The sequence below is a fragment of the Nothobranchius furzeri genome, chromosome 14 (genome assembly GCF_043380555.1).
Source record: "Nothobranchius furzeri strain GRZ-AD chromosome 14, NfurGRZ-RIMD1, whole genome shotgun sequence".
Taxonomy (NCBI): Eukaryota; Metazoa; Chordata; class Actinopteri; order Cyprinodontiformes; family Nothobranchiidae; genus Nothobranchius; species Nothobranchius furzeri.
In genome coordinates, this window is record NC_091754.1 from 63,242,699 (window position 1) to 63,263,751 (window position 21,053).

Sequence of the window (21,053 nt, forward strand, 5' to 3'; positions counted from 1 at the left end):
TGTACACGAGGCACCTGCAGCGTTGGTTCATCTGCCTCCGGGTACACCCGATACGTCAGAAGAGACGTATGTTGAGGGTTCCCTCTTCAGTGGGCGGGGACCTCGCTCACTGGGGGAATCCCTGCATCCTCTCACACGGGGTCCCCATCGGACGTCCTACGTCACACGTATCTGTTTTTACGGATGTGTCACTGTTGGGATGGGGGGGGGGGGGGTGCACGTGCTTGTCCCATACGGTGGCAGATCGCTGGCCCTCCCACACGCACGAGCACATAAATGTGTTTGAGCTAATAAAAGTGAGCAATGTGATCAGACACTTCGCTGCCCTTCTCGAGGGCCGTCATGTCGAAGTTCACACAGACAACCAGGTGGCGGGAGCCTACATAAATCGCCAAGGGGGAGTTCGATCCCTCCCACTATTGCGTGTAGCCACAAATTTACTGTGTTGGGCACATGTCCACCTGCTGTCCATCAAAGCCACCTACATTCCGGGGGTCCTGAATGTGGCAGCAGACATCCTGTCGAGAGGGGGACCCCGCGACTCCGACTGGCATCTGCATCCCGCACTGTTATCACAGATATGGATCAAGTTCGGGGAACCCTCTGTGGATCTGTTCGCGGCTAGCGAAAATGCTCAGTGTCTCCTGTGGTTTTCCCTGAGTCCCCGGGACCACCCCCCACTCGGAGCGGACACCTTTTCACACCAGCCCTGGCCTCAGATCCTCCTGTATGCGTTTCCGCCAGTCCCACTGGTCTCCTGGACCGAGTTCGGTCAGAACAGCTCTCGGTAATTCTGGTGGCTCCCAGATGCTTGTCTGCGTCATGGTTTCCAGACCTGCAAGCGCTAGTGTCCGACTCCCCGTGGAGGGCGGACGCCCTTCTCCATGCGGATGGGATAATCAAACATCCTCCAGAAATAGGCCAACGGCTGTGGGTCTGGCCGCTGAGCGGTCACGCTTAGAGGCTTCTGGGCTGCCGCATGATGTGGTCGCCACGATTCAGAGTGTGCGGACGCCTTCTACCATCGCATCTTATGCTGCTAAATGGGCAGCTTTCCAGAAATGGTGCACAGAGCAGAATGTTCAAGCGCTCTCCTGCCAGCTGGCGGATATCCTATCATTTCTGCAGATGCTAGTGGACAGGGGCCTCGCATTTAGCACTATTAAAACATGCTGCAGCTATCTCATCCTGTCACCAGGGTTTTGGAGATAGATCTGTTTTCAATCATCCCCTCACAAAACGTTTTCTAAAAGGTGTCAGAAGGAACAGACCTGTGTCCCGCCCGCTATTCCACCAGTGGGACCTAACGGTGGTTCTGCGCGGCTTGTCTGAAGCCCCATTTGAACCCTTGGACCAGGTCTCACTCAAGTTCCTGTCACTCAAAACTGCCTTGCTGCTGGCGCTGGCATCAGTCAAGAGAGTGAGTGACCTAACCGCCCTCTCAGTGGCTTCTGCATGCCTTAGGATCCGGGAAGATGGCGGGTCCTCTGTTTTGTGCCCCAACCCAGCCTTTGTGCCCAAAAACATTAGTCCTTCCTTCAAATCTAGGTCAATTTCATTGGCTGGACTTTTTCATCCTCCCCATAATTCTGATGGCTTCCCACCTTCTCTGCCCGGTGCGCGCGCTCGCACGATATGTGTCACGCACTTCAGGGATTCGCCGCTCACAAAGCCTGTTTGTGCACTACAGAGATTCTTCCCTTGGGCAAGCGCTGTCGACCCAGCGTCTTTCACACTGGCTATGTGACGCCATTTCACTCGCTTATACAGGTGCTGGCCAGTAAATTAGAATATCATCAAAAGGTTGAAAATATTTCAGTAATTCCATTCAAAACGTGAAACTTGTACATTATATTCATGCAATGCACACAGACCAATGTATTTCCAATGTTCATTACATTTAAATTTGATATTCATAAGTGACAACTAATGAAAACTCCAAATTTGGTATCTCAAAAAATTAGAATATTCTGAAAAGGCTGAATATAGAAGACACCTGCTGCCACTCTAATCAGCTGATTTACTCAAAACACCTGCAAAGGCCTTTAAAAGGTCCCTCAGTCTTGTTTTGAAGGCACCACAATCATGGGGAAGACTTCTGACTTAACAGCTGTCCAAAAGACAATCATTGACACCTTGCACAAGGAGGGCAAAACACAAAAGGTGATTGCTAAAGAAGCTGGCTGTTCGCAGAGCTCTGTGTCCAAGCACATTAACAGACAGGCGAAGGGACGGAAAAAATGTGGTAGAAAAAAGTGTACAAGCTCTAGGGATAACCGCACCCTGCAGAGAATTGTGACGACAAACCCATTCAAAAATGTGGGGGAGATCCACAAAGAGTGGACTGCAGCTGGAGTCAGCGCTTCAAGAACCACCACGAGGAGACTCATGAAAGACATGGGATTCAGGTGTCGCATTCCGTGTGTCAAGCCACTCTTGAACATGAAACAGCGCAAGAAGCGTCTCGCCTGGGCCAAGGACAAAAAGGACTGGACTGATGCTGAGTGGTCCAAAGTTATGTTTTCTGATGAAAGCAAGTTCTGCATTTCCTTTGGAAATCAAGGACCCAGAGTCTGGAGGAAGAGCAGAGAAGCACAGAATCCACGTTGCATGAGGTCCAGTGTAAAGTTTCCACCGTCAGTGATGGTGTGGGGTGCCATGTCATCTGCCGGTGTTGCCCCACTCTGTTTCCTGAGGTCCAGGGTCAATGCAGCCGTCTACCAGGAAGTTTTAGAGCACTTCATGCTTCCTGCTGCTGACCAACTTTATGGGGATGCAGACTTCACCTTTCAACAGGACTTGGCACCTGCACACAGTGCCAAAACCACCAGCACCTGGTTCAAGGACCATGGTATCCCTGTCCTTGATTGGCCAGCAAACTCGCCTGACCTTAACCCCATAGAAAATCTATGGGGTATTGTGAAGCGGAGGATGCAATACGCTAGACCCAACAATGCAGAGGAGCTGAAGACGACTATCAGAGCAACCTGGGCTCTCATAACACCTGAGCAGTGCCACAGACTGATCGAGTCCATGCCACGCCGCATTACTGCAGTTATTGAGGCAAAAGGAGCCCCGACTAAGTATTGAGTGCTATACATGCACATTCTTTTCATGTTCATTCTTTTCAGTTGGCCAACATTAGAGAAACAAACATTTTTTCATTGGCCTTTAGAATATTCTAATTTTCTGAGATACCAGATTTGATGTTTTCATTGGTTGTCACCTATAAATATCAAAATTAAACGTAATAAACATCGGAAATACATTGGTCTGTGTGCATTGCATGAATATAATGTACAAGTTTCACGTTTTGAATGGAATTACTGAAATATTTTCAACCTTTTGATGATATTCTAATTTACTGGCCAGCACCTGTACATCATCAGAGCGGGATCCTCCTGAGACACTCAGGGCTCACTCAGCCAGAGGGATTTCCTCTTCTATGGCGCTCCACAGTGGTGTGTCGATGGAAGACATTTGTCAGGCTGCTTCATGGGCTTCACCCTGTTCCTTTACTCGTTATTATTTACGAGATGTGTCTTCAGGATCCATCACTCGTTCAGTGCTTGGACCTCAGCAGGCTGAGTGAAAGCATTATGGCACCTCATCAGCCCTACTTGAATGAATTTCATCCTATTGTGGATGATATTTTTAGTGGGGGCCCACTCTTCTCTCTGGCTGCCGCAGCCTTTTAAGCCCTGGGCTAAGGCTGAGCGACCCTCACTAAAAGGAGACATGTTGGGTGTGTCCATTGGTTGAGTTAACCAGTGTGGCGTAAACCCATCCAGCTGCACATTATTCCAATAGCAGCTAAAGGGCTAAGACTAGATGAAATAGAACGTTGGTTACGTATTGTAACCCCAGATTCTATGAGTCTAGTTGCAGCCCTTAAGCAAATGGCCCCACTGGTTCTGTTAGGACTAAGAGCCATCGGAGGCGAACAGTGGAGTCGCTCCACTTATATACCCACAGGGGTGCCCACCATTGGTGGGCGTACATTTAAGCTCTTCATGATTGGCTGATGCTGAGATCATCCTTCCAATAGCAACTAGCTTAAGGCCTGCAACTAGACTCATAGAATCTGGGGTTACAATATGTAACCAACGTTCTTGATTAGCATTCAGTGAATCTAGAGTTGAATAAAAATAAAAGAAGAAAATCTTTAAATGTTTTGCTTCATTCTAATTATTTACAAAGCACAAAAGCAGATTAGTTCATAAATAGACATAATCTCATTAAGGTTTAATGCACAACTTATGTAAAATTGTGTGAATAAAAATCAGATCATTCAGTTAATCATTTAGAAAACATCCCTATATACACAGTGCAGCACATAAACATTTAACAAGAGCAGGTTTCATTGTTACCTGGTTTTACTACCACACTGGGACACATGTTCACCAAAATGCAGCAAACATTTACTATCTTGTCCAGAAGGGTGATCTCTTCACCCTCACATGGAATAAGTCCTCGGATTGGCATTGTGGTACGTAACATTTTGTATTTGTTGCGCAAGCTCCCGATGACTCGCTCAACGTGTATTCTCAGGTGGGCTATAGCTCTTGTGGCATCAAGTTGACAAAACCTCTTGTAAATGAAGGGATCTTAACCTCTGCACACATAATTCCAGTCGTGCGTGACGGTCTGACTTTTAAGCAGAGACTTCAGAATGACCCATGTGGAGCGTTGGAATCCAGTCAGGATTTGTTTCATCCATTTCAAAGGCAGGTTTACCTGCAATAATGCAAAGAAAGATTAACGTGTGTATGAAATATAAATACTTTCTTAAAAAAGCAATTAATCTTCTGGTTATTTGTTCTAATTTTCTTTGACCTCACACCATTATTATTTGTGTTGTCTAGAGTTTTTCTTTTGTGTTTCAGAAAAACAAAAACTATCTGTTTACAATTCGTAGACCAAAGGCCTAAGACCATGCCTGCAGAAGCTAACGGGATCTAAAAACAACAACTCCGAGCGCATCGGAAAATACCAAAGATAAAAGGAGGAATATGAGCGGTTATGTGGAACTTACCAGGATAAAACTGTCTGGAACACACTAGAAGATATTGGGTGATGGTAGAGAACTGGAGATCCACTCGTCTCACAGCTGCAATCCAGGCTATCCGTCTTCTTTTGGTTACATCGGACACATGTGCTCCCTCACGTTGCTTCCAGGCAGGGAAGGAATAAAAAGATAGCCCATTTTCAAGCTTATTACCTTCCCGGTCGTGCGACCCAACATTACAGCCTACTACACAGCAAGTCCTACCCATTGCTGATGTTATAAGGGTGCCATCCTGCTGCTATCCGTTTGTTCCTCAGTCCTCGGTGACAAGAAAGATGGCGTTACCAGGGCGCGCCCCCATCGTGCAATGTCACACTCCAAAGCCCCATTAGAGTCTCATGTCGTGTGAACTGTTGATGTTCGTGCTTATATGTTTGAGGTGTTTTGCATAGCAAAGTTAGCCCGTGTCGAGAGTAACTCTGAAATGCCTTTTTGTCCCTCTCCCCCATTTATCCTCATGTAACCCTTTTCTATCTAACTGAAATGAGCGCCTTGAATGGCAGCTCTCGTGGTCTGCCTGCATCGGTTTGGTTCTACATGTTTTGTGTGTGTAACCTCGCTCAGGCTGAACTGCTGAGTCAAATTTCTGTGCTTCGGGACGCTGGGGCACTGACGATAAAGCTGATTCTGTAAATGGCAGGAGGAAACGATCGTGACAGTTTTTTAAACTGTCTGTCAAATGAAAACATGTCTCAGCATATAGGTGTTGTCTCTGTACCTGCTTGTAACTTACATTGATAATAACGTGTTAAATTAAGGCTCTGGAGTCCATGGACGCGTGTACGCGTCTTTTGAACAGGTCTGAGTTGGGACGCTGTAGCAGCAAGACTCCGCCTCCCTGAGTTTCGGTTTCAATTCAGCTTTAAAAAGGAGATTATAAACTACACCCCAGTTTTTATATTGTGTTAATAGGTGTAGTGTAATCGTTTATGCTCTTTAATGAAAGATGAACCATCCTACATATTAATTCGGAATATTATTTTTAATAAATTAATAACCAAATTTAACGTAAAAGCAGAGTTTTACTAAACTAAAAAACGACCTATTTTTAGACAATCTGACAACTTGTCAAAACGGCAGTTTAGTAATCCGTGAGAGGGAACGTGCTTGTGAACGTAAAAAAACCCACAAAAACATGAGATCCTTTTGCTGTTGGTGGAAGACTCACATATTCAATTAATAAAAAGTATCATTATGTAGCTGAGAGAGAGAGGAAGGCCGCACGAGGAACGAGATGTGCGCAAAAAGGAGCCGCTTCGCGGGGAAAGGAGTGGTGCGAACGGAGTAACAACAAACAATTAGACAGATATTGACGGTAAACTTCATATTTCGGAGCGATCTGGACAGATATATTGTCTCTGCAGTTTAGTAGGCTTTTATTAGGCTTATATAAAGGATGATGAGAAGGATAAATGTCCACCAGGCAGTTCAGATAGTACGGCTGTTTTTTGAACTGGAAGCAGTGAAGAGACTCACAGCTGGAGTCTGAAGCAAATAGCGAGGATGTTGATGATGATGTGGCAGATCCATCCTTCCTCATAGAAGAGTTGGGTCATGATGAGGTAGAGGATGAAGGCAGAGATCCAGCTCCTCAGAGATCCAACAAGAGGAGTGGGCGGCGCCGCGCAGCTGTCAGATCTCGGCACACTCCCCACTCCAAAATGCATGTTCATTATTGCCAAATTAATAAAATAAGTATAAATTCAGATAGTCCAGGTTGTCCTTAAAAAAATGATACCCCATAAGGCAATATTTATTGTTTTTATTAGAAAGTACACAAGAAAAACAAAAATGAGTCAAAAACGGCAATTTACACTCTGGATCCCAGAGGGCAAATTGTTTTTTTTTATTTGTTATTTGCTATATTAAGTCATATTTATTATAAACGTACAGTCTAGATTACCATTCTAAATTATAAAAAACATTTGTCATAATGTTTGTTGGTTTCACAGTAAAATAAACAACTTTTTTCCTATTCGGATTTTATGTTTTTGAGTGATTTGAGGTCTAATATGCAACCCCTTTATGTCCAAATATAAAAAATAAGTATAAATTCATAAAGTCCAGGTTGTGCTGAAAAGATTGATAACACATAAGGCAGTGGTTATGGTTTTTATTTTGGAAATACAAAGGAAAACTCTAAATTAGTCAAAAACAGCTAAATACACCCTGGACCCCAGAGGGTTAAGGCTCATCCAGAAAATGAAACCTGGCGCAGCTACCTGGGCACCAGATTCAGTGGAGTAATGTTTTTGGACGGCTACTTTTAACTATTACTTGATTATAAATATGTTGCAGTAGTGCTAATCTTACTTAAGTGATATATTTTCAGCATATTTTGAGCTCATTTGTTTCCGTTGAAGTCGAAGAGATCTACGATGGGCTGCATGGTGGTGCAGTGGTTAGCACTGTTCCCTCGCAGCACGAAGGTTGCAGGTTCGAAACTCGGCTCGGCTGCGGCCTTTCTGTGTGGAGTTGCGTGTTCTCCCCATGCATGTGTGGGTTTCCTCCGGGTACTCCGGTTTCCCCCACAGATCACAACATGCCCTATAGGTTATAAATTGTAAGTCGCTTTGGATAAAAAGCATCTGCTAAATAAATAAACATAAACGATGACGACTGTAGCCAATTTCTGAAAATACCGACTTCTATCATCCTAGGAACCACACACACACACACACACACACACACACACACACACACACACACACACACACACACACACACACACACCAATACCTGTGTCCATGCTGATGAAGCAGTCCCAGCTGATGGATGAACCTGAAGTGGTAGCAGGTTTTCTTTAGCCGTGTTTAGCTAACAGCTGCAATAGAAACAAAGCAGCAGTTTTTAGAACATATATAAGAGCAGTTAGAAGTAGAATTAAAGCTGCAAGCAGCGCCGTTCGGCCCTCGCAGTGAAGCTGCTCGCCCTCCGTCCGCACCCCCTCCGCTCCATCCCCGATGCTCTCCAAACCCAGCTCCGCGCCGCTCCGTCCTGGCCGGCAGCCGGGGGCACCAGGGCACGTCTGGCGGAACAGAAACGTCAACCACCCCGACACCAGAAACCGTGAACGGCCTCCTCGTCCACACCTCACCCTGACTCAGCATCCCCCTCTGAGCCCAGCATTACACGTCTCACCACTAGGAGATACTCTTTCTTTACCACACTGGTGATGTGATGTTCAGTCTCGGCTAAATCGGAGGCTGTTTGTGGAAGTTACAGTCAAACGTAAGGTCACAGTGACACGCCAGAATTCGCCATGGCATCAAAGCCCCTCCCTTTCTGAAAAGCTAGCAGATCTGAATGGTCATTAAAACATCATGAAGACAGTGCATGACCTTAGTGTCATGTTGACTAAATTAGAGGGGACAAATATGGGCATTTCACCATAAAAAATAGACTTCCTGTAGTCAGGGGGCGGGGCTTAGGTGATGTCAGCTGTCCACATTGTTATTGTCTTGAGATGTGGTCAATGATCACACAGACACAGTTTGATATAGATCTGATCATGCACATGGGAGTTGTTAAGTCAAGTAATGTAATGGCGAAAGGTCAAAGTTTGAGGCTTAGCCACGCCCACACCTTTATACTTATTTAAAATCCGACGGTTGAATTTTTTCCTCTATGTCTTAAGAATATATAGCAGGAGTTTGAAGGTGATCGGTGGAAAGGGCGACGAGACATCATTCTCCTAATAACGTGTGCGAAAACCACTAAATCGAGTACTTGGACCAAAATGGCCGACCTCCTGTGCGACATTGCGCTTGGCTCCAAGAGACTTTTTTGTAGGTCCTGAGACACTACATTAGTGTGCCAAATTTCGTTATCCTCAGTCAAAGCATGGCTTGGGGCTGACAGTTTTAATGGTCCTAGGGGGCGCTATTTAAGAAAATAGGCCACGCCCACAAACTTCAGCTGTCCAATTCTATTAGGGGTCAGAGTAAGATCACTCATCAGAAATTGTGTGGCGATGTCACAATAATTGAAGAAATGAGAGACAAACATATTTCCATGGCGTGATGGCGAATTTCGCCATGCTCCCAAAGCCCCGCCTTTATTCGAAACCTGCCAGTACTATAGACCAAGTGACCTCAACTTGTCTGCTGCTATTAGCCAGTGATTGCTGGTGATTGGTTAAAAAGAGCCCAATAGGGAGCTGTGAAAAAAAGAGTGGCGTGGCGACAAGTCAAAGTTTGAGGCTTAGCCACGCCCACACCTTTATACTTATTTAAAATCCGACGGTTGAATTTTTTCCTCTATGTCTTAAGAGTATATAGCAGAAGTTTGAAGGCGATTGGTGAAAAGGGCAACGGAGCATCACTCTCCAAACAACGTGTGCGAAAACCACTAAATCGCGCACTTGGACCAAAATGGCCGACTTCCTGTGCGACTTTGCACTTGTCTCCAAGAGACTTTTTTGTAGGTCCTGAGACACCACATTAGTATACCAAATTTCGTAATCCTCAGTCAAAGCATGGCTTGGGGCTGTCAGTTTTAATGGTCCTAGGGGGCGCTATTTCAGAAAATAGACCACGCCCACCGGAATTCCACATCAGACTTTTTGGGGGGCCAGACTAGGATCACTCACAAGAAGTTTCGTGGCGATATCTTTAGAAATGACGAAATGGGAGGCAAACGTAAGGCCTAAGCGGTACACCTGACTTCGCCACGCCGCCACAGCCCCGCCTTCTACAGAAAACACCCATAAAGTGACGCCAAGCAACCCCAACTTGTCTTCAGTTACCCGCTACAAATTTGGGGTGATTATTGGAAAGGGCGAATTTTGGAAAATTTCCCAGTAAAACTTGACCTTTTAAGTCCTGAGGGGGCGGGGCTTATGTGACATCATCAATCGACCATTCATTTGTCTTCGGAGGGCGATGACGATTGTCCTTAGAACATTTCTTTAACTGTGATTCTTTCATTTATGACATTATCGCGATTTGAATTTTTTTGGCGAGTGCTCGAACTTTGAGGCCTGGCCCCGCCCCTTCAGTATTTACGAAAAGTCAATTTTATTTTCTCATTTGAATCGTCCATCGCTTCTGTTCGATTGCACACTGTTTTTGAGACGATCGTGCGAAAAATGACCAAACTGTTTAACCAAATATAGACCCTAGAAATGGCCAAAACGGGGTCAAAATCGCCACTTTAGTCCAAAATGGCCGACTTCCTGTTTGATATTGACCATGGGTGCAAGAGGCTTTTCTGTGCATATTGTTGACTTCTACAAGTGTACCAAATTTCATCACTCTACTATGAAAAAAGGTCAAAGCGGAGGGGTATTTTTAATTTTCCAGGGGGCGCTGTTGAAACATTTTTTTACCAACTTTCACGTTGCCAGTGAAATATGTAAATTTCACGCACTTTCTATATTGGGCCAAAGTTTGGTGAGTTTTTGGATATGCTAAGACCCCCTAAAGGCCATCCAAAGACGCGGAAGAAAAAGAAAGAAAGAAATAATAAGAAACGAAGCAGATACAATAGGCCTTCGCAGCTTCACTGCTCGGGCCTAAAAAGCGCGCGAGGTCACGGCAACGACACGAGATGAGAGACGGAGAGTCTACAGTAGCAGCTCTTTTCTCTTAGACAGTTAGACGCAGCATTTTCGAAAGAGGATATTTAATCTTGGATTTACACTTTTGTATATTTTGAATTTTGGAATAAACTTTTTTGGAAAAAGGATTCTCATTCATTGGATTTTAAGGGACTATTTTATCCTTTTGACTGGGAGCTCCGGCCCGGCCTAACAGGAGTAAAGGTAAGCCACCTTATTGCTTGTACCTGCTTCTCAGGACTTGTTTTTCAGGGTGTGACAGATTAATAAAAGATACCTTGGGCAAATGGGAGTTTCGTCTCCCCCTCTCTCTTGAGTATCGGGACAAGCCTAAGGGTGATAAGCCATGATAGTTCATTGGTTTAAACAGGCTCTTTTTGCACTAAAAAGTCTCTGTTAAGCGTGGGAAGGAACCATTTCAAAGGGTGGATTAATTAGATTAATTGATAAATCTATGTTAGCCTGATCAACTAACTAGTAATCATTTTCTATTTACCACCGCCCACTTTGCTGACAGAGGCGCAAATTAATCCTGATAGGACCCAAATAATAGTCAGTAAGATTGGCCACTCTGAACTTCCGCCTTAGTATCCAAAACCACTGGATAACAGGATTTAAAGGGAAGTGAATTAATACAGGAGAACAAGTACGGCAACTCCATTCCAACCTTTAAATAAGGAAACAAGTTTTAATTGAGGAAGTCCAAACCAGGGTCTGGATTCTTTTTCAAAAAGTTTATTACAAGATTAAAAAAATACAAAAAATGGGTAGATATAAGACTGATCACTACCCCCAAGGAGAAATTAATCCTAATAATTAACTAAGAATAATGAGTTGGCTTACACCAACTCTAAGTCTTCTTCAGCTTCAGGTTAATACCCTCTAACATACACTCACTGACTCCTAAAAATTGCTAAATACAAAAAAATGAGTAAATATGAAAATAACCTATCCCCTGTGGAGGATGCTAATGCTAAAATCTTCCTGACCTGTCATCCTCCGTCCAGAGGACAGAGGATGACCTCTTCTATGCCAAATCTGCTCTGTCTCTCACTGTCGACTGCCCCAACTGTGTGTCAGCTCTGCTTCTAGCTGCTCTTTTTATACTCTTCTTGGGACAGCCTAGACAAGGTAAAAAGTTCACTAGTTACACATATATCATTATCACATGACAGCAAGACAATGGGGCCAGCATTCTTCAGGAAGGCTTTTCAGCTGAACACAGGCCATTAGGTGTCTTTTCCCGAAGTCCAGGATTCCTCATGAAGGCTTTCCGTCTCCTGATAGGCTCTTTTCAGTCTGTCTCCTGCAGCTCCACCCCTCCTGCTGCTGGTAGGGTCAGGCACTTCTTGACCTTCTGCCCAATTTGGCTCCCAGAAGCAAGTTCTGATCCATTATCTCTGCGACCCTTCCGTGACCCTCGCTTCTCGTCACAGTTTCTGACCCCTTGGATTCTTCATGAAGGGTTTGTCCACTTCTGAGATGCTTTATCTTCAGTTGATCTTCTTTTGTCCCAGCTTGGATGCTTGTTGTGCAGTTGGGCCCCTGCCTTCTGGCTGACTTTACTCGCATAAGCAAGTTCAGTGTGTTTCAGTGTGGGTCCAATCTTATCTCTGTGGCCCACCTGTTGACTCCGTTTCTTGCCACTGTCTTTGGCACGTGGGAACTTGCAACAATGGAATAACGGATGATCCAGATAAAATAAATCAGGAAATATTTCACTTTTACAGGGAATTATACAAATTCCATTATTCTAAGGAAGCTGCCACAGATTTTGTTTGAAAAATAAAAGAACACATCACACCACTAGCAAATGACTTAAAAACTCTTACAGAGGGAAAACTTGAGATTGGTGAGTTGGATAAATCCTTAAAACAAATGCCTAAAGGTAAATCTCCAGGAATTGATGGGTTGACTGTAGAGTTTTACATCTGTTTTTGGGAAAATATTAGAGTAATGTTGTTTAACGCTCTTCTGGAATGCATCTCTAAAAATAGTCTCTCCCCTACAATGAAATATGGTCTTATAACACTAATCCCAGAACCCAACAAAGATAAATTGCTTCTAGATAACTGGAGACCCCCAACGCTCCTATGTAATGATTATAAATTACTGGCCCGTGTATATGCTAACCGCTTAAACAATTGTTTACCCCAACTAATAGGTAAATATCAATCAGCCTTTATAAAGGGTAGAAATATACACAATCATATTCGGTCAATTCTTGATATGCTTGATTATAATGAGCTGATAGAATCTGAAAGTGTTGTGAGCTGGGAGGTGAGCACTCTCCACACACCATGACGTCAACTGTTTGTTGAGCTTCTCTGATTTCAGGAGAGAGAGCAGCAGCTGCAATCGATCAGCTGATCAGCGGGCGGCATTCTTAAGGAGGACAAAGGACACTGCTAAGCTGCCGGATGATTACGCCTTACTGGTAGAAATCCCAGCCACAGTGATTCTTAGAAACCTAGACTTTGAAAACGTGTTTTTGCAACGACTTTTTCGCTCTGACTTTGTTCCCGTTTTTTCCTCATGCTTTAGGCTCAGTCATCCCATTCCATACCCCGCATCCTCGTGTGTTTTTGGATATACAACTGCCCGACCATACAGTTTCTGGATTTACCTCTCCGCTCCAGTCCTCCCAACGGCTCGACTTGCTCTTGGCAAACCTGCTCTCTCTCTCCTCTCCTCCGGTTGGAAACCCATTCGCTCTGCCTCAGCCCTGGAGATTCACTCGTTCTCCCAGCTCACACCTCCCCGGACAAACTACACTACGCTTCGCCTGTAAGTCCTCCTACTAAGCACATCCTCTACCATATTACATTATCAAGGACTCACATCTGCTCCTCTTCCCCTCAGATGCTGCTCCCGTTACTCATTCGCTGATTTCCAGTTGCACCTTGAGTCCTCATTACCTAATAAATCTTTATTATTTTTACATCCTGCTTCCGTGTATTGATTCTGCATGTCCTGGGTTAAAAATTTACCACAGAACATGACAGAAAGCTTGATTTTGTTTCTAGACTTCTGTAAAGCCTTTGATACGGTTGAGCATCCCTTTCTGTTAGATACACTACATCACTTGGGTTTTGAGGACAAATTTTGCAAAATAATAAGAATGTTTTACTCTGATTCCATGTTGTCGTTCTTTTTTAAAACACCGAAACAGTTTTGTTACCTGTTTTTGACGCTACGTTTCGCCGACGGCTGCCGGCTTCTTCAGGCTGACGCTGAATCAGCGTGAGGTTCCCAGCTGCTTGCTGGGAACCTCACGGATGGCGTTGCTGGTTGGACTGCCCGTGTGCTCTCTCCCCCCAAGCCGTGATGTGCCGGCCCTAGGGATGGGTACCTTTGACATTTGAATCGATCCGGTACTAATTCCCGGTACCTACGAGTCGATACCGGTACTTAACGGTACCAATTTTCGATACTTTTGAGTGTTTATTATTTTAATTCTCTTTTATAATTAAATATATATTTTTCTCAATATATAACCATATTTGATAAATATCACGATTAATAACATACAAGTTTGTATTTTAACATCGTCCTTGTAGTTTTATAAGCTGATAATTAAACTGAAGCAAACATCTTTACTGTGAACTAAATTTACTGTGTATCTTCATTCCTTTTGCCGTCCTTTTTCAATTGATTTTTCCTACTGGGAAGTTAGAATTTCCCAGGAGAAAGCGAACGCACCATTAGCTGATAACAACGGTGGCAATGGAAGCTAACATATCAAACTAACGTTATCTTTAACAGTTTATTTAGCTGCTGGAGCAGATTAAAACGATGATGCCTCAAACTTAGATTGTTGTCACTGGTTTTACCTTCACCCAATCACCCGTCGCATTTAGTAAAGTAAAGCCAAACTTTAGAGCGCGTTCATGTTCTTCTAGTCGGAAATTCGGAGTTCCGGGGAGAAAGCGAACGCACCATTAGCGAAACGGAAGCTAACAAATCAAGGTAACTTATCTTAAACATTTTATTTACCTACTGGAGCAGATTAAGATGAGGATGTCTCACTTAGATCGTTGTCTGTCGCTAGTTTCATCACCCAGTTACCCATCACATTTAGTGAAGTGGACCCAAGCTTTAGCGTGCGTTCTTTCTACCATGCTGCTCTGTTTACAACGGGCTCGCAGGGACCGGCGACATAACGCTCTTGCGCATGCGCAACTGTCTTGGCAGTACCGAAACGAGGCACCGTTTGAAATGACGTGAATCGGTGTTCGGTCGGTACTATGGAATTCGGTCGGTACCTTAAAAAGTACCGAATTCGGTACTCATCCCTAGCTGGCCCTCTGTCCGCCCCAGCTCGAGAAGGAAGCATCGGAGAAGACGGGGAAAGAGAGGTAGCCAGCGCGTGAGACGTCGGGCTGGACTTCCTGGATCCCTGAAGAAGCGGCTGGTCCGATTCGGCCCAGCTTCTGACCCGGTGGTTCCAAGATGTCTTACGGATTACTCTGCACCCTGCCTAGTGAACCTGGCCAGCTCTGAGGGTGAGCTGGCACCGCGTCACGGCCAATCGGCTCGAGGACCTCGCCAGAGTGGGGTTTGCTGGGAGAATCTGCGCTCGGTTACGGGCACAGAGTTAAAGGAGACTGTGCCCATGCGCGATCCCGGTGCCGCAGCCCCGCCGCAGACCCGGTTTGGTCTGGTCAATGCCAGGTCTGTGCTGAACAAAACTTTTATTCTTTGTGATTTTTTTTATTCAGCATGACCTGGGTTTTCTCTGCATCTGTGAGTCATGGATCCCGTTTGGTGACTCGAGCGCCCTGCTGGAGCTGGTACCACCTGGCTGCTCCTGTTTTAATATCCCCAGATCACGGGGCAGAGGTGGAGGGCTGGTTGTTGTTTTTAAATCCAGCTTTCCTTGTAAACAGCTTACACCCACCATGTCATTTTCTTCCTTCGAACTATGCCTATTTGAACTGTGCATCTCCCCCCGCCTGCTCGTTGTGCTGATTTATCGCCCTCCAAAGACTGACTCTAACTTCCTTAATGATTTCTGTGATCTTGTGGCAGACTGCATCCTAAAATATGATTATGTCCTATTTTTTGGTGATTTTAACATCCATATCTGCTGTCCTGACAATGTGCTTGCTAAAGGTTTTTTTAATTTGCTAGATTCATTCAATCTAACTCAATGGGTATCATCCCCAACTCATGCCAGGGGTCAAACCCTAGACCTGGTTCTCTCTTTTGGTCTCCCTGTCATGAACCTTGTGACTTTGCCTCCTGTGTTCTCTGACCACTCTCCAATACTCTGATGTTACGTTGTCATGTCCTGTCCCTGTGTGTGAAGCTCCAGCTACTAGGTTCAGAGTCCTGGATGCAGAAACTGTTTCAAAGTTTGTGGACTGTATGTCTGTAAGGTTAGAGACCTTTAACCCAGATCCATCTAACACTGAACATTTCACAACACTTTGATTTACTTTGTAATCAGGTCCTGGACGTGGTTGCCCATCTCAATCTTTGCAAGTCTAGGCCTAGGAGGGAGCCGTGGCTCTCTGATGTCACACGGGCTTGTAGGCGGTCGTGTAGATCCTCTGAGAGAAAGTGGAAAAAGGATGGCCTACAGGTCTCGCGTGAGTTGTTCAGAGCATCTCTGGTTGCTTATCAGGATGCTGTGAGGGCTGCCAGAACGGTCTATTTTGCAGACATCATTGAAACAAACTCCAATAATCCTAGGATTCTCTACAAAACACTAAACTCTGTTCTGGTGTATCAGGAGCCTAGCTCCATATCTCCTACAGCTGCTGGAAACTGAAGATTTTCACAGATTCTTTGTTGATAAAGTATCAGGCATTAGAGCAGCTATTTCCGGTAACTCTATTGACCCTGTTCCGGTTCCTCCATCATCACCCACCCTGAGCTCCCTCAATACTGTTTCATACTCCGAGCTGAGTAATCTTGTTGCGAGGCAGAAGCCATCTGGCTCTCCACTTGATGTTCTACCGCCTCGTCTCTGGAAGGCTGCCTTTCCGTGTCTTGGCCCTTCACTTGGTCAGATTATCAATGGGAGCCTCAGCACAGGCGTGGTCCCAGCTGCTTTGAAAGCAGCAGTTATTCGGCCGACCCTGAAGAAACCTGGTGCTGATGTCACTGTGATCGCAAATTACAGGCCTATCTCTACCCTGCCTTTTACATCAAAACTGCTTGAGAAAGTCGTTTATCAGCAGCTGGTCTCACATTTAGCTGACTCTGATCTGTTTGAGGTTTTCCTATCAGGGTTCAGATCTGACCATAGCACGGAGTCTGCTCTACTGAGGGTCCTAAATGACATCTATCTATCACTAGATCAGGGTACATCTGTGGTGCTTTTGTTGTTAGACCTGACAGCAGCCTTCGACACAGTTGACCACGCGATCCTACTGGATCGCTTGGAACGATGGGTTGGGATCAAAGGGTCTGCTCTGGATTGGTTTAGATCGTATCTCCACAACAGGACATTCTGCGTTAAACTGGGTGATGTTTTTTCTTCTTGGGAGGGGCTCCGCTGGGGGGTCCTACAGGGATCGATCCTTGGTCCTCTTGTTTGCCATTCATCTGCTTCCTCTGGGGTCAATCTTTCGTAAACATGGCCTATCATTCCATCTGTATGCTGACGATTGCCAGATTTACTCTCCATTGTGTCAGGAGAAAGGTCACTCTATCCAGTCCTTTGTGTCCTGTCTTAACGAGGTGAAGTCTTGGCTAATGGCCAATGTTCTGCATCTGAATGAGGGAAAGACAGAGCTCATTGTTTTTCACCCCAAAAGCAGGAATGTGGATCGTCATGTTGATCTTGGCCCTCTTTCTCCCTACTCAAAACCAGTTGTCACCAGTTTGGGGGTGAAAATTGATGCTGGACTTAAATTTGATGCACACATCAACTCTGTGATCCGGTCCAGTGTCTTTCACCTGAGACGCCTTGCTAAAATCAAGCCTATGCTGTCAAGAGCCCACCTGGAGCGGGTACTGCATGCATTTGTAATTTCTAGGCTTGATTACTGCAACTCTCTATATGCAAGTTTGTGCCAGTCATCACTGCGTCGCCTACAGGTTGTGCAGAACAGCGCAGCCAGGTTCCTGACTGGGACCAGGAAACGGGACCACATCAGTATGGTTCTGGCCTCCCTGCACTGGCTTCCGGTTTGCTATCGTTCACACTTCAAACTCCTCGTCTTTGTTTTTAATTTCTTCCAGGGTGGTGCTCCCCCCTATCTGGCCACTCTCCTGAACAGACATTCCCCATCACACGCTCTGCGCTCCTCCGAACAAGGCATGCTCGCTGTCCCTCGTTCTAGGTGTCGTACTCGCGGGGACCGGGCTTTCTCTGTCCTAGCATGTCACTCTGGAACCAGTTGCCACCCTCATTTAGGCTGTCCCCATCTCTGCCAGTTAGAGCTGAAACAACTAATCGATTTAATCGATTATTAAAATAGTTAACAACTTTTTTAGTCATTGATTGTTTAATAATCATATTTTACCGCATAAAGTCTATTTTTACCACAATCTGACATTGGTTACAATCTGTTAAATTTGCCGCCAGTGTGTGGCAGTAATGAGCCACTGATCTACCAGTGGAGCCGTAGAAGAAGAAACGAGCCAATAAGTGCCCTCGGTTTTCGTGACGTAACACGTTACTGACGCTCATCTTGCTGTGAGAGATGACGGAACAAGAAGAAATATGGAAGAAAAATAGAAGCGACAAAACTGAAGAGAAAACCCGGACAAAAACCTCACGAGTACGGGAGCACTTCACTCTAGATGCCATGAAAAGACGGGTGACCTGCAAAATATGCAAAAACCATCTAGCATGGCACGGAAGCACGACGTTCCTAAGTGAACATGTGAGACGAAAACATGTGGGGGCTGATGCAGCAGAGGAAGAGCCAGCCCGGTAAGTACCAGAAAATAAACAAGCTAAATATAGTGGTCCATCACTACACGGAGATCAAATTTGGGACTTAGTGTTTTAGCTGAGTTCATTATAGTGGATGTTAAACATGTTTTTTTTGCCGCGTCAGTCTACGGTGTTCTACTTCTGATTGACTAGATGCAATCGTGAATCTCCTCCGTGTTGTGAATCATGCGCTTGCCAAATTCAGCACGTCTGTTTATAAGAATGTTCTCGTTAAGAGAAAAACGGCACAAACCCATAACTATGTTCCTCATTCAAAAAAGGACAACTCCGCGGTGAAAAATATACAGACGAGCTGTGTCCAGGTGAATATAACGCAGCATAGTTGTACGCTTTCAATTTTTAAATACAGGAGAAATTCAGAAAGTCCTTTTTTTTACTATTAAAAGGCTGTTTTACTAACTAACACTGTAAAACGCCTCACAACACATTTTTATCATGTTTCTTAAACAGTATCACACAAAATAAACATTTTTCACATTTCTCTAGCTAATTTAAACACTCCCGACTCAAAGTAAAAACCTCATGAGCTTACTTAGAGCTTTATAATAGTAAAAAAAATTTGACTTTTTTTCTGAATATCTCCTGTTGCGGGCTATTTTGTAGAACCTAACCCTCAAAATAAATGATCACTGTATATTGTTAATTAATTCAAATAATGTAATATTGATTTAGTGTTGTAGTGTGTGTGCTGCTTTATTTTATATGTGTACTTATTTCAGTCAATTTGTGTTTCTTATGCAGAAAAAAACAAGCAACAATGGACAACTACATGGGGAACAAGACACTCACCCCCCAGCAATGCATACCACTTACAAACTCTATTCTAAACATGCTGGTAAAAGACATGAGGCCACTATCCATGGTGGAAGGAGCAGGCTTCCAGCTAATGCTAAAAAATTATTCTGGACTGATATTTTGCACTGTTTAGCTCATTTTACACTGCTGACTGTGTTCATGTGCAATAAAATAGTTTGCAGTCAACTGCACAATCCTCTTATGTTTTTCTTTTTCTTAACTGAAATGTATTCATCACTTGTAAAGGTTAAATAGCTAAACAATAACAAACTGATTAATCGATTAATCGAAAATATAATCGACAGATTAATCGATTATGAAAATAATCGTTCGTTGCAGCCCTACTGCCAGTCTTCATGAGTCGCCTAAAAACCCACCTCCTCCGCTTGGCGTTCCCTGAACATGTTTGAATTTGGCCCTCTTTTATGTTGATTTTATTTCATAGTTTTCATTGGTTCACTCTATCCCTTGTTTTACACAGTTGTCTTCTACTAGAATGTTTAACCTTTTGTTGTAATTTGTAATCTGTATTTGGAATTGCTTTTATTTTCTGATTTATTCACTATATTTAACTTTCTGTACCATGTTCAGCGCCTTGGGCTTCCTGACAGGGTTGCGGAAGGTGCTTTATAAATAAGGCATTGATTGATGGATTGATCAACTTAGTGATTCTCCTTGGGAAATACCATATTCACTGTAGCAAGTGGAAAAACCTATTACCCTCCTTTGCCAGATTTATGAATGACTTTAAACAATATTTTTCCTCGCTTAAGCGTCTAAAATCAGGCCGATTTGCAACAATTTATGACAAAATCTCATCTCTCTTGGTCTTAGACTATTAGGCTCTTATCTTCTGTGCTACAGGATTGTATTTGTATTTGCAGGAGTATTATTTAGATGTTGTGTTTGCATTAACCCCCGGTCTTGATTGTTGTAATGTCCCTTTTATTTTTGTTATGTCCCGTTTGTTTTCACGTATCAATTTTATGTTGTACATAGATGCTGTCATGTTATTCACTAAGCTGTTGGTTTTGGCTGTTGTATTGACGAGACTAATCCTCAACGAGAATATGTATCTTGTTCAATTATAAATAAAGAATAAAAGAAAACATTCAGATTCGGGGCTTTTCCGTCGGAGTGTGAGCAGGATGGATCAGAGAGCGAGCAGCGATCCTGCATCATGACCAGCTCAGATGAGCGAGTCTGATAGAGGGAACCTCTTCAATCTGATGAAAGCAGCTAAACGAGCGCGTTTGTCAGAGAGGCCAAAGGAACAGCAGCAGAGCCAGAGGGCAGGAAGTCTAGAGAAAAGCTTTTCTGACCCATTACCTGCTTCTGGAGCTCCGATTGCCACGAAGACCGCAGAATATCTTCTCTGGTTCTGGAAAGAAGTCCACCAAGTTGTTGAGGAGAAGAAAGTTTCCACAGCCTGGTGAGAAGATTTCTGCAGCAGCAGCAGTTAGTCGCTTTAGCCGATCAACTCTCCCAGAGACTCAAATATTCATTCACCTCACACACCAGAACAACAACAAGCTAGCGCTGCTAGCAGCTTCCGGGTTTCTTCTTCTTCTGTACAACCAACGTAAAGGTGCACTGCTGCCACCTAGTGGACACGACTCTGAATAAACAGCAAGAACCTGTGTGTTCAGTGTGTGACTAATAAAGCACACATACTAGTGACATAACCAGGCCAGACTTCTTCATGCAGGTCAATC

The 21,053-nt window shown here is 44.3% G+C and overlaps 1 protein-coding gene across 1 annotated transcript in view; it reads right to left on the bottom strand.

The window, feature by feature from the left end:
* LOC129165068 (zinc finger protein 595) overlaps positions 1-20,988 on the bottom strand; it is a 37,256-nt gene extending 16,268 nt beyond the window's left edge. The window contains exons 1-2 of the mRNA XM_054747307.2: positions 20,668-20,988; positions 7,808-7,892 (exon numbers count right to left, since the gene is read on the bottom strand). Coding sequence (XP_054603282.2) covers positions 7,808-7,817 — 10 coding nt within the window. The 5' untranslated portion in view covers positions 7,818-7,892; positions 20,668-20,988. The remainder of the gene's footprint in view (positions 1-7,807; positions 7,893-20,667) is intronic.
* Positions 20,989-21,053: the final 65 nt, after the last annotated feature.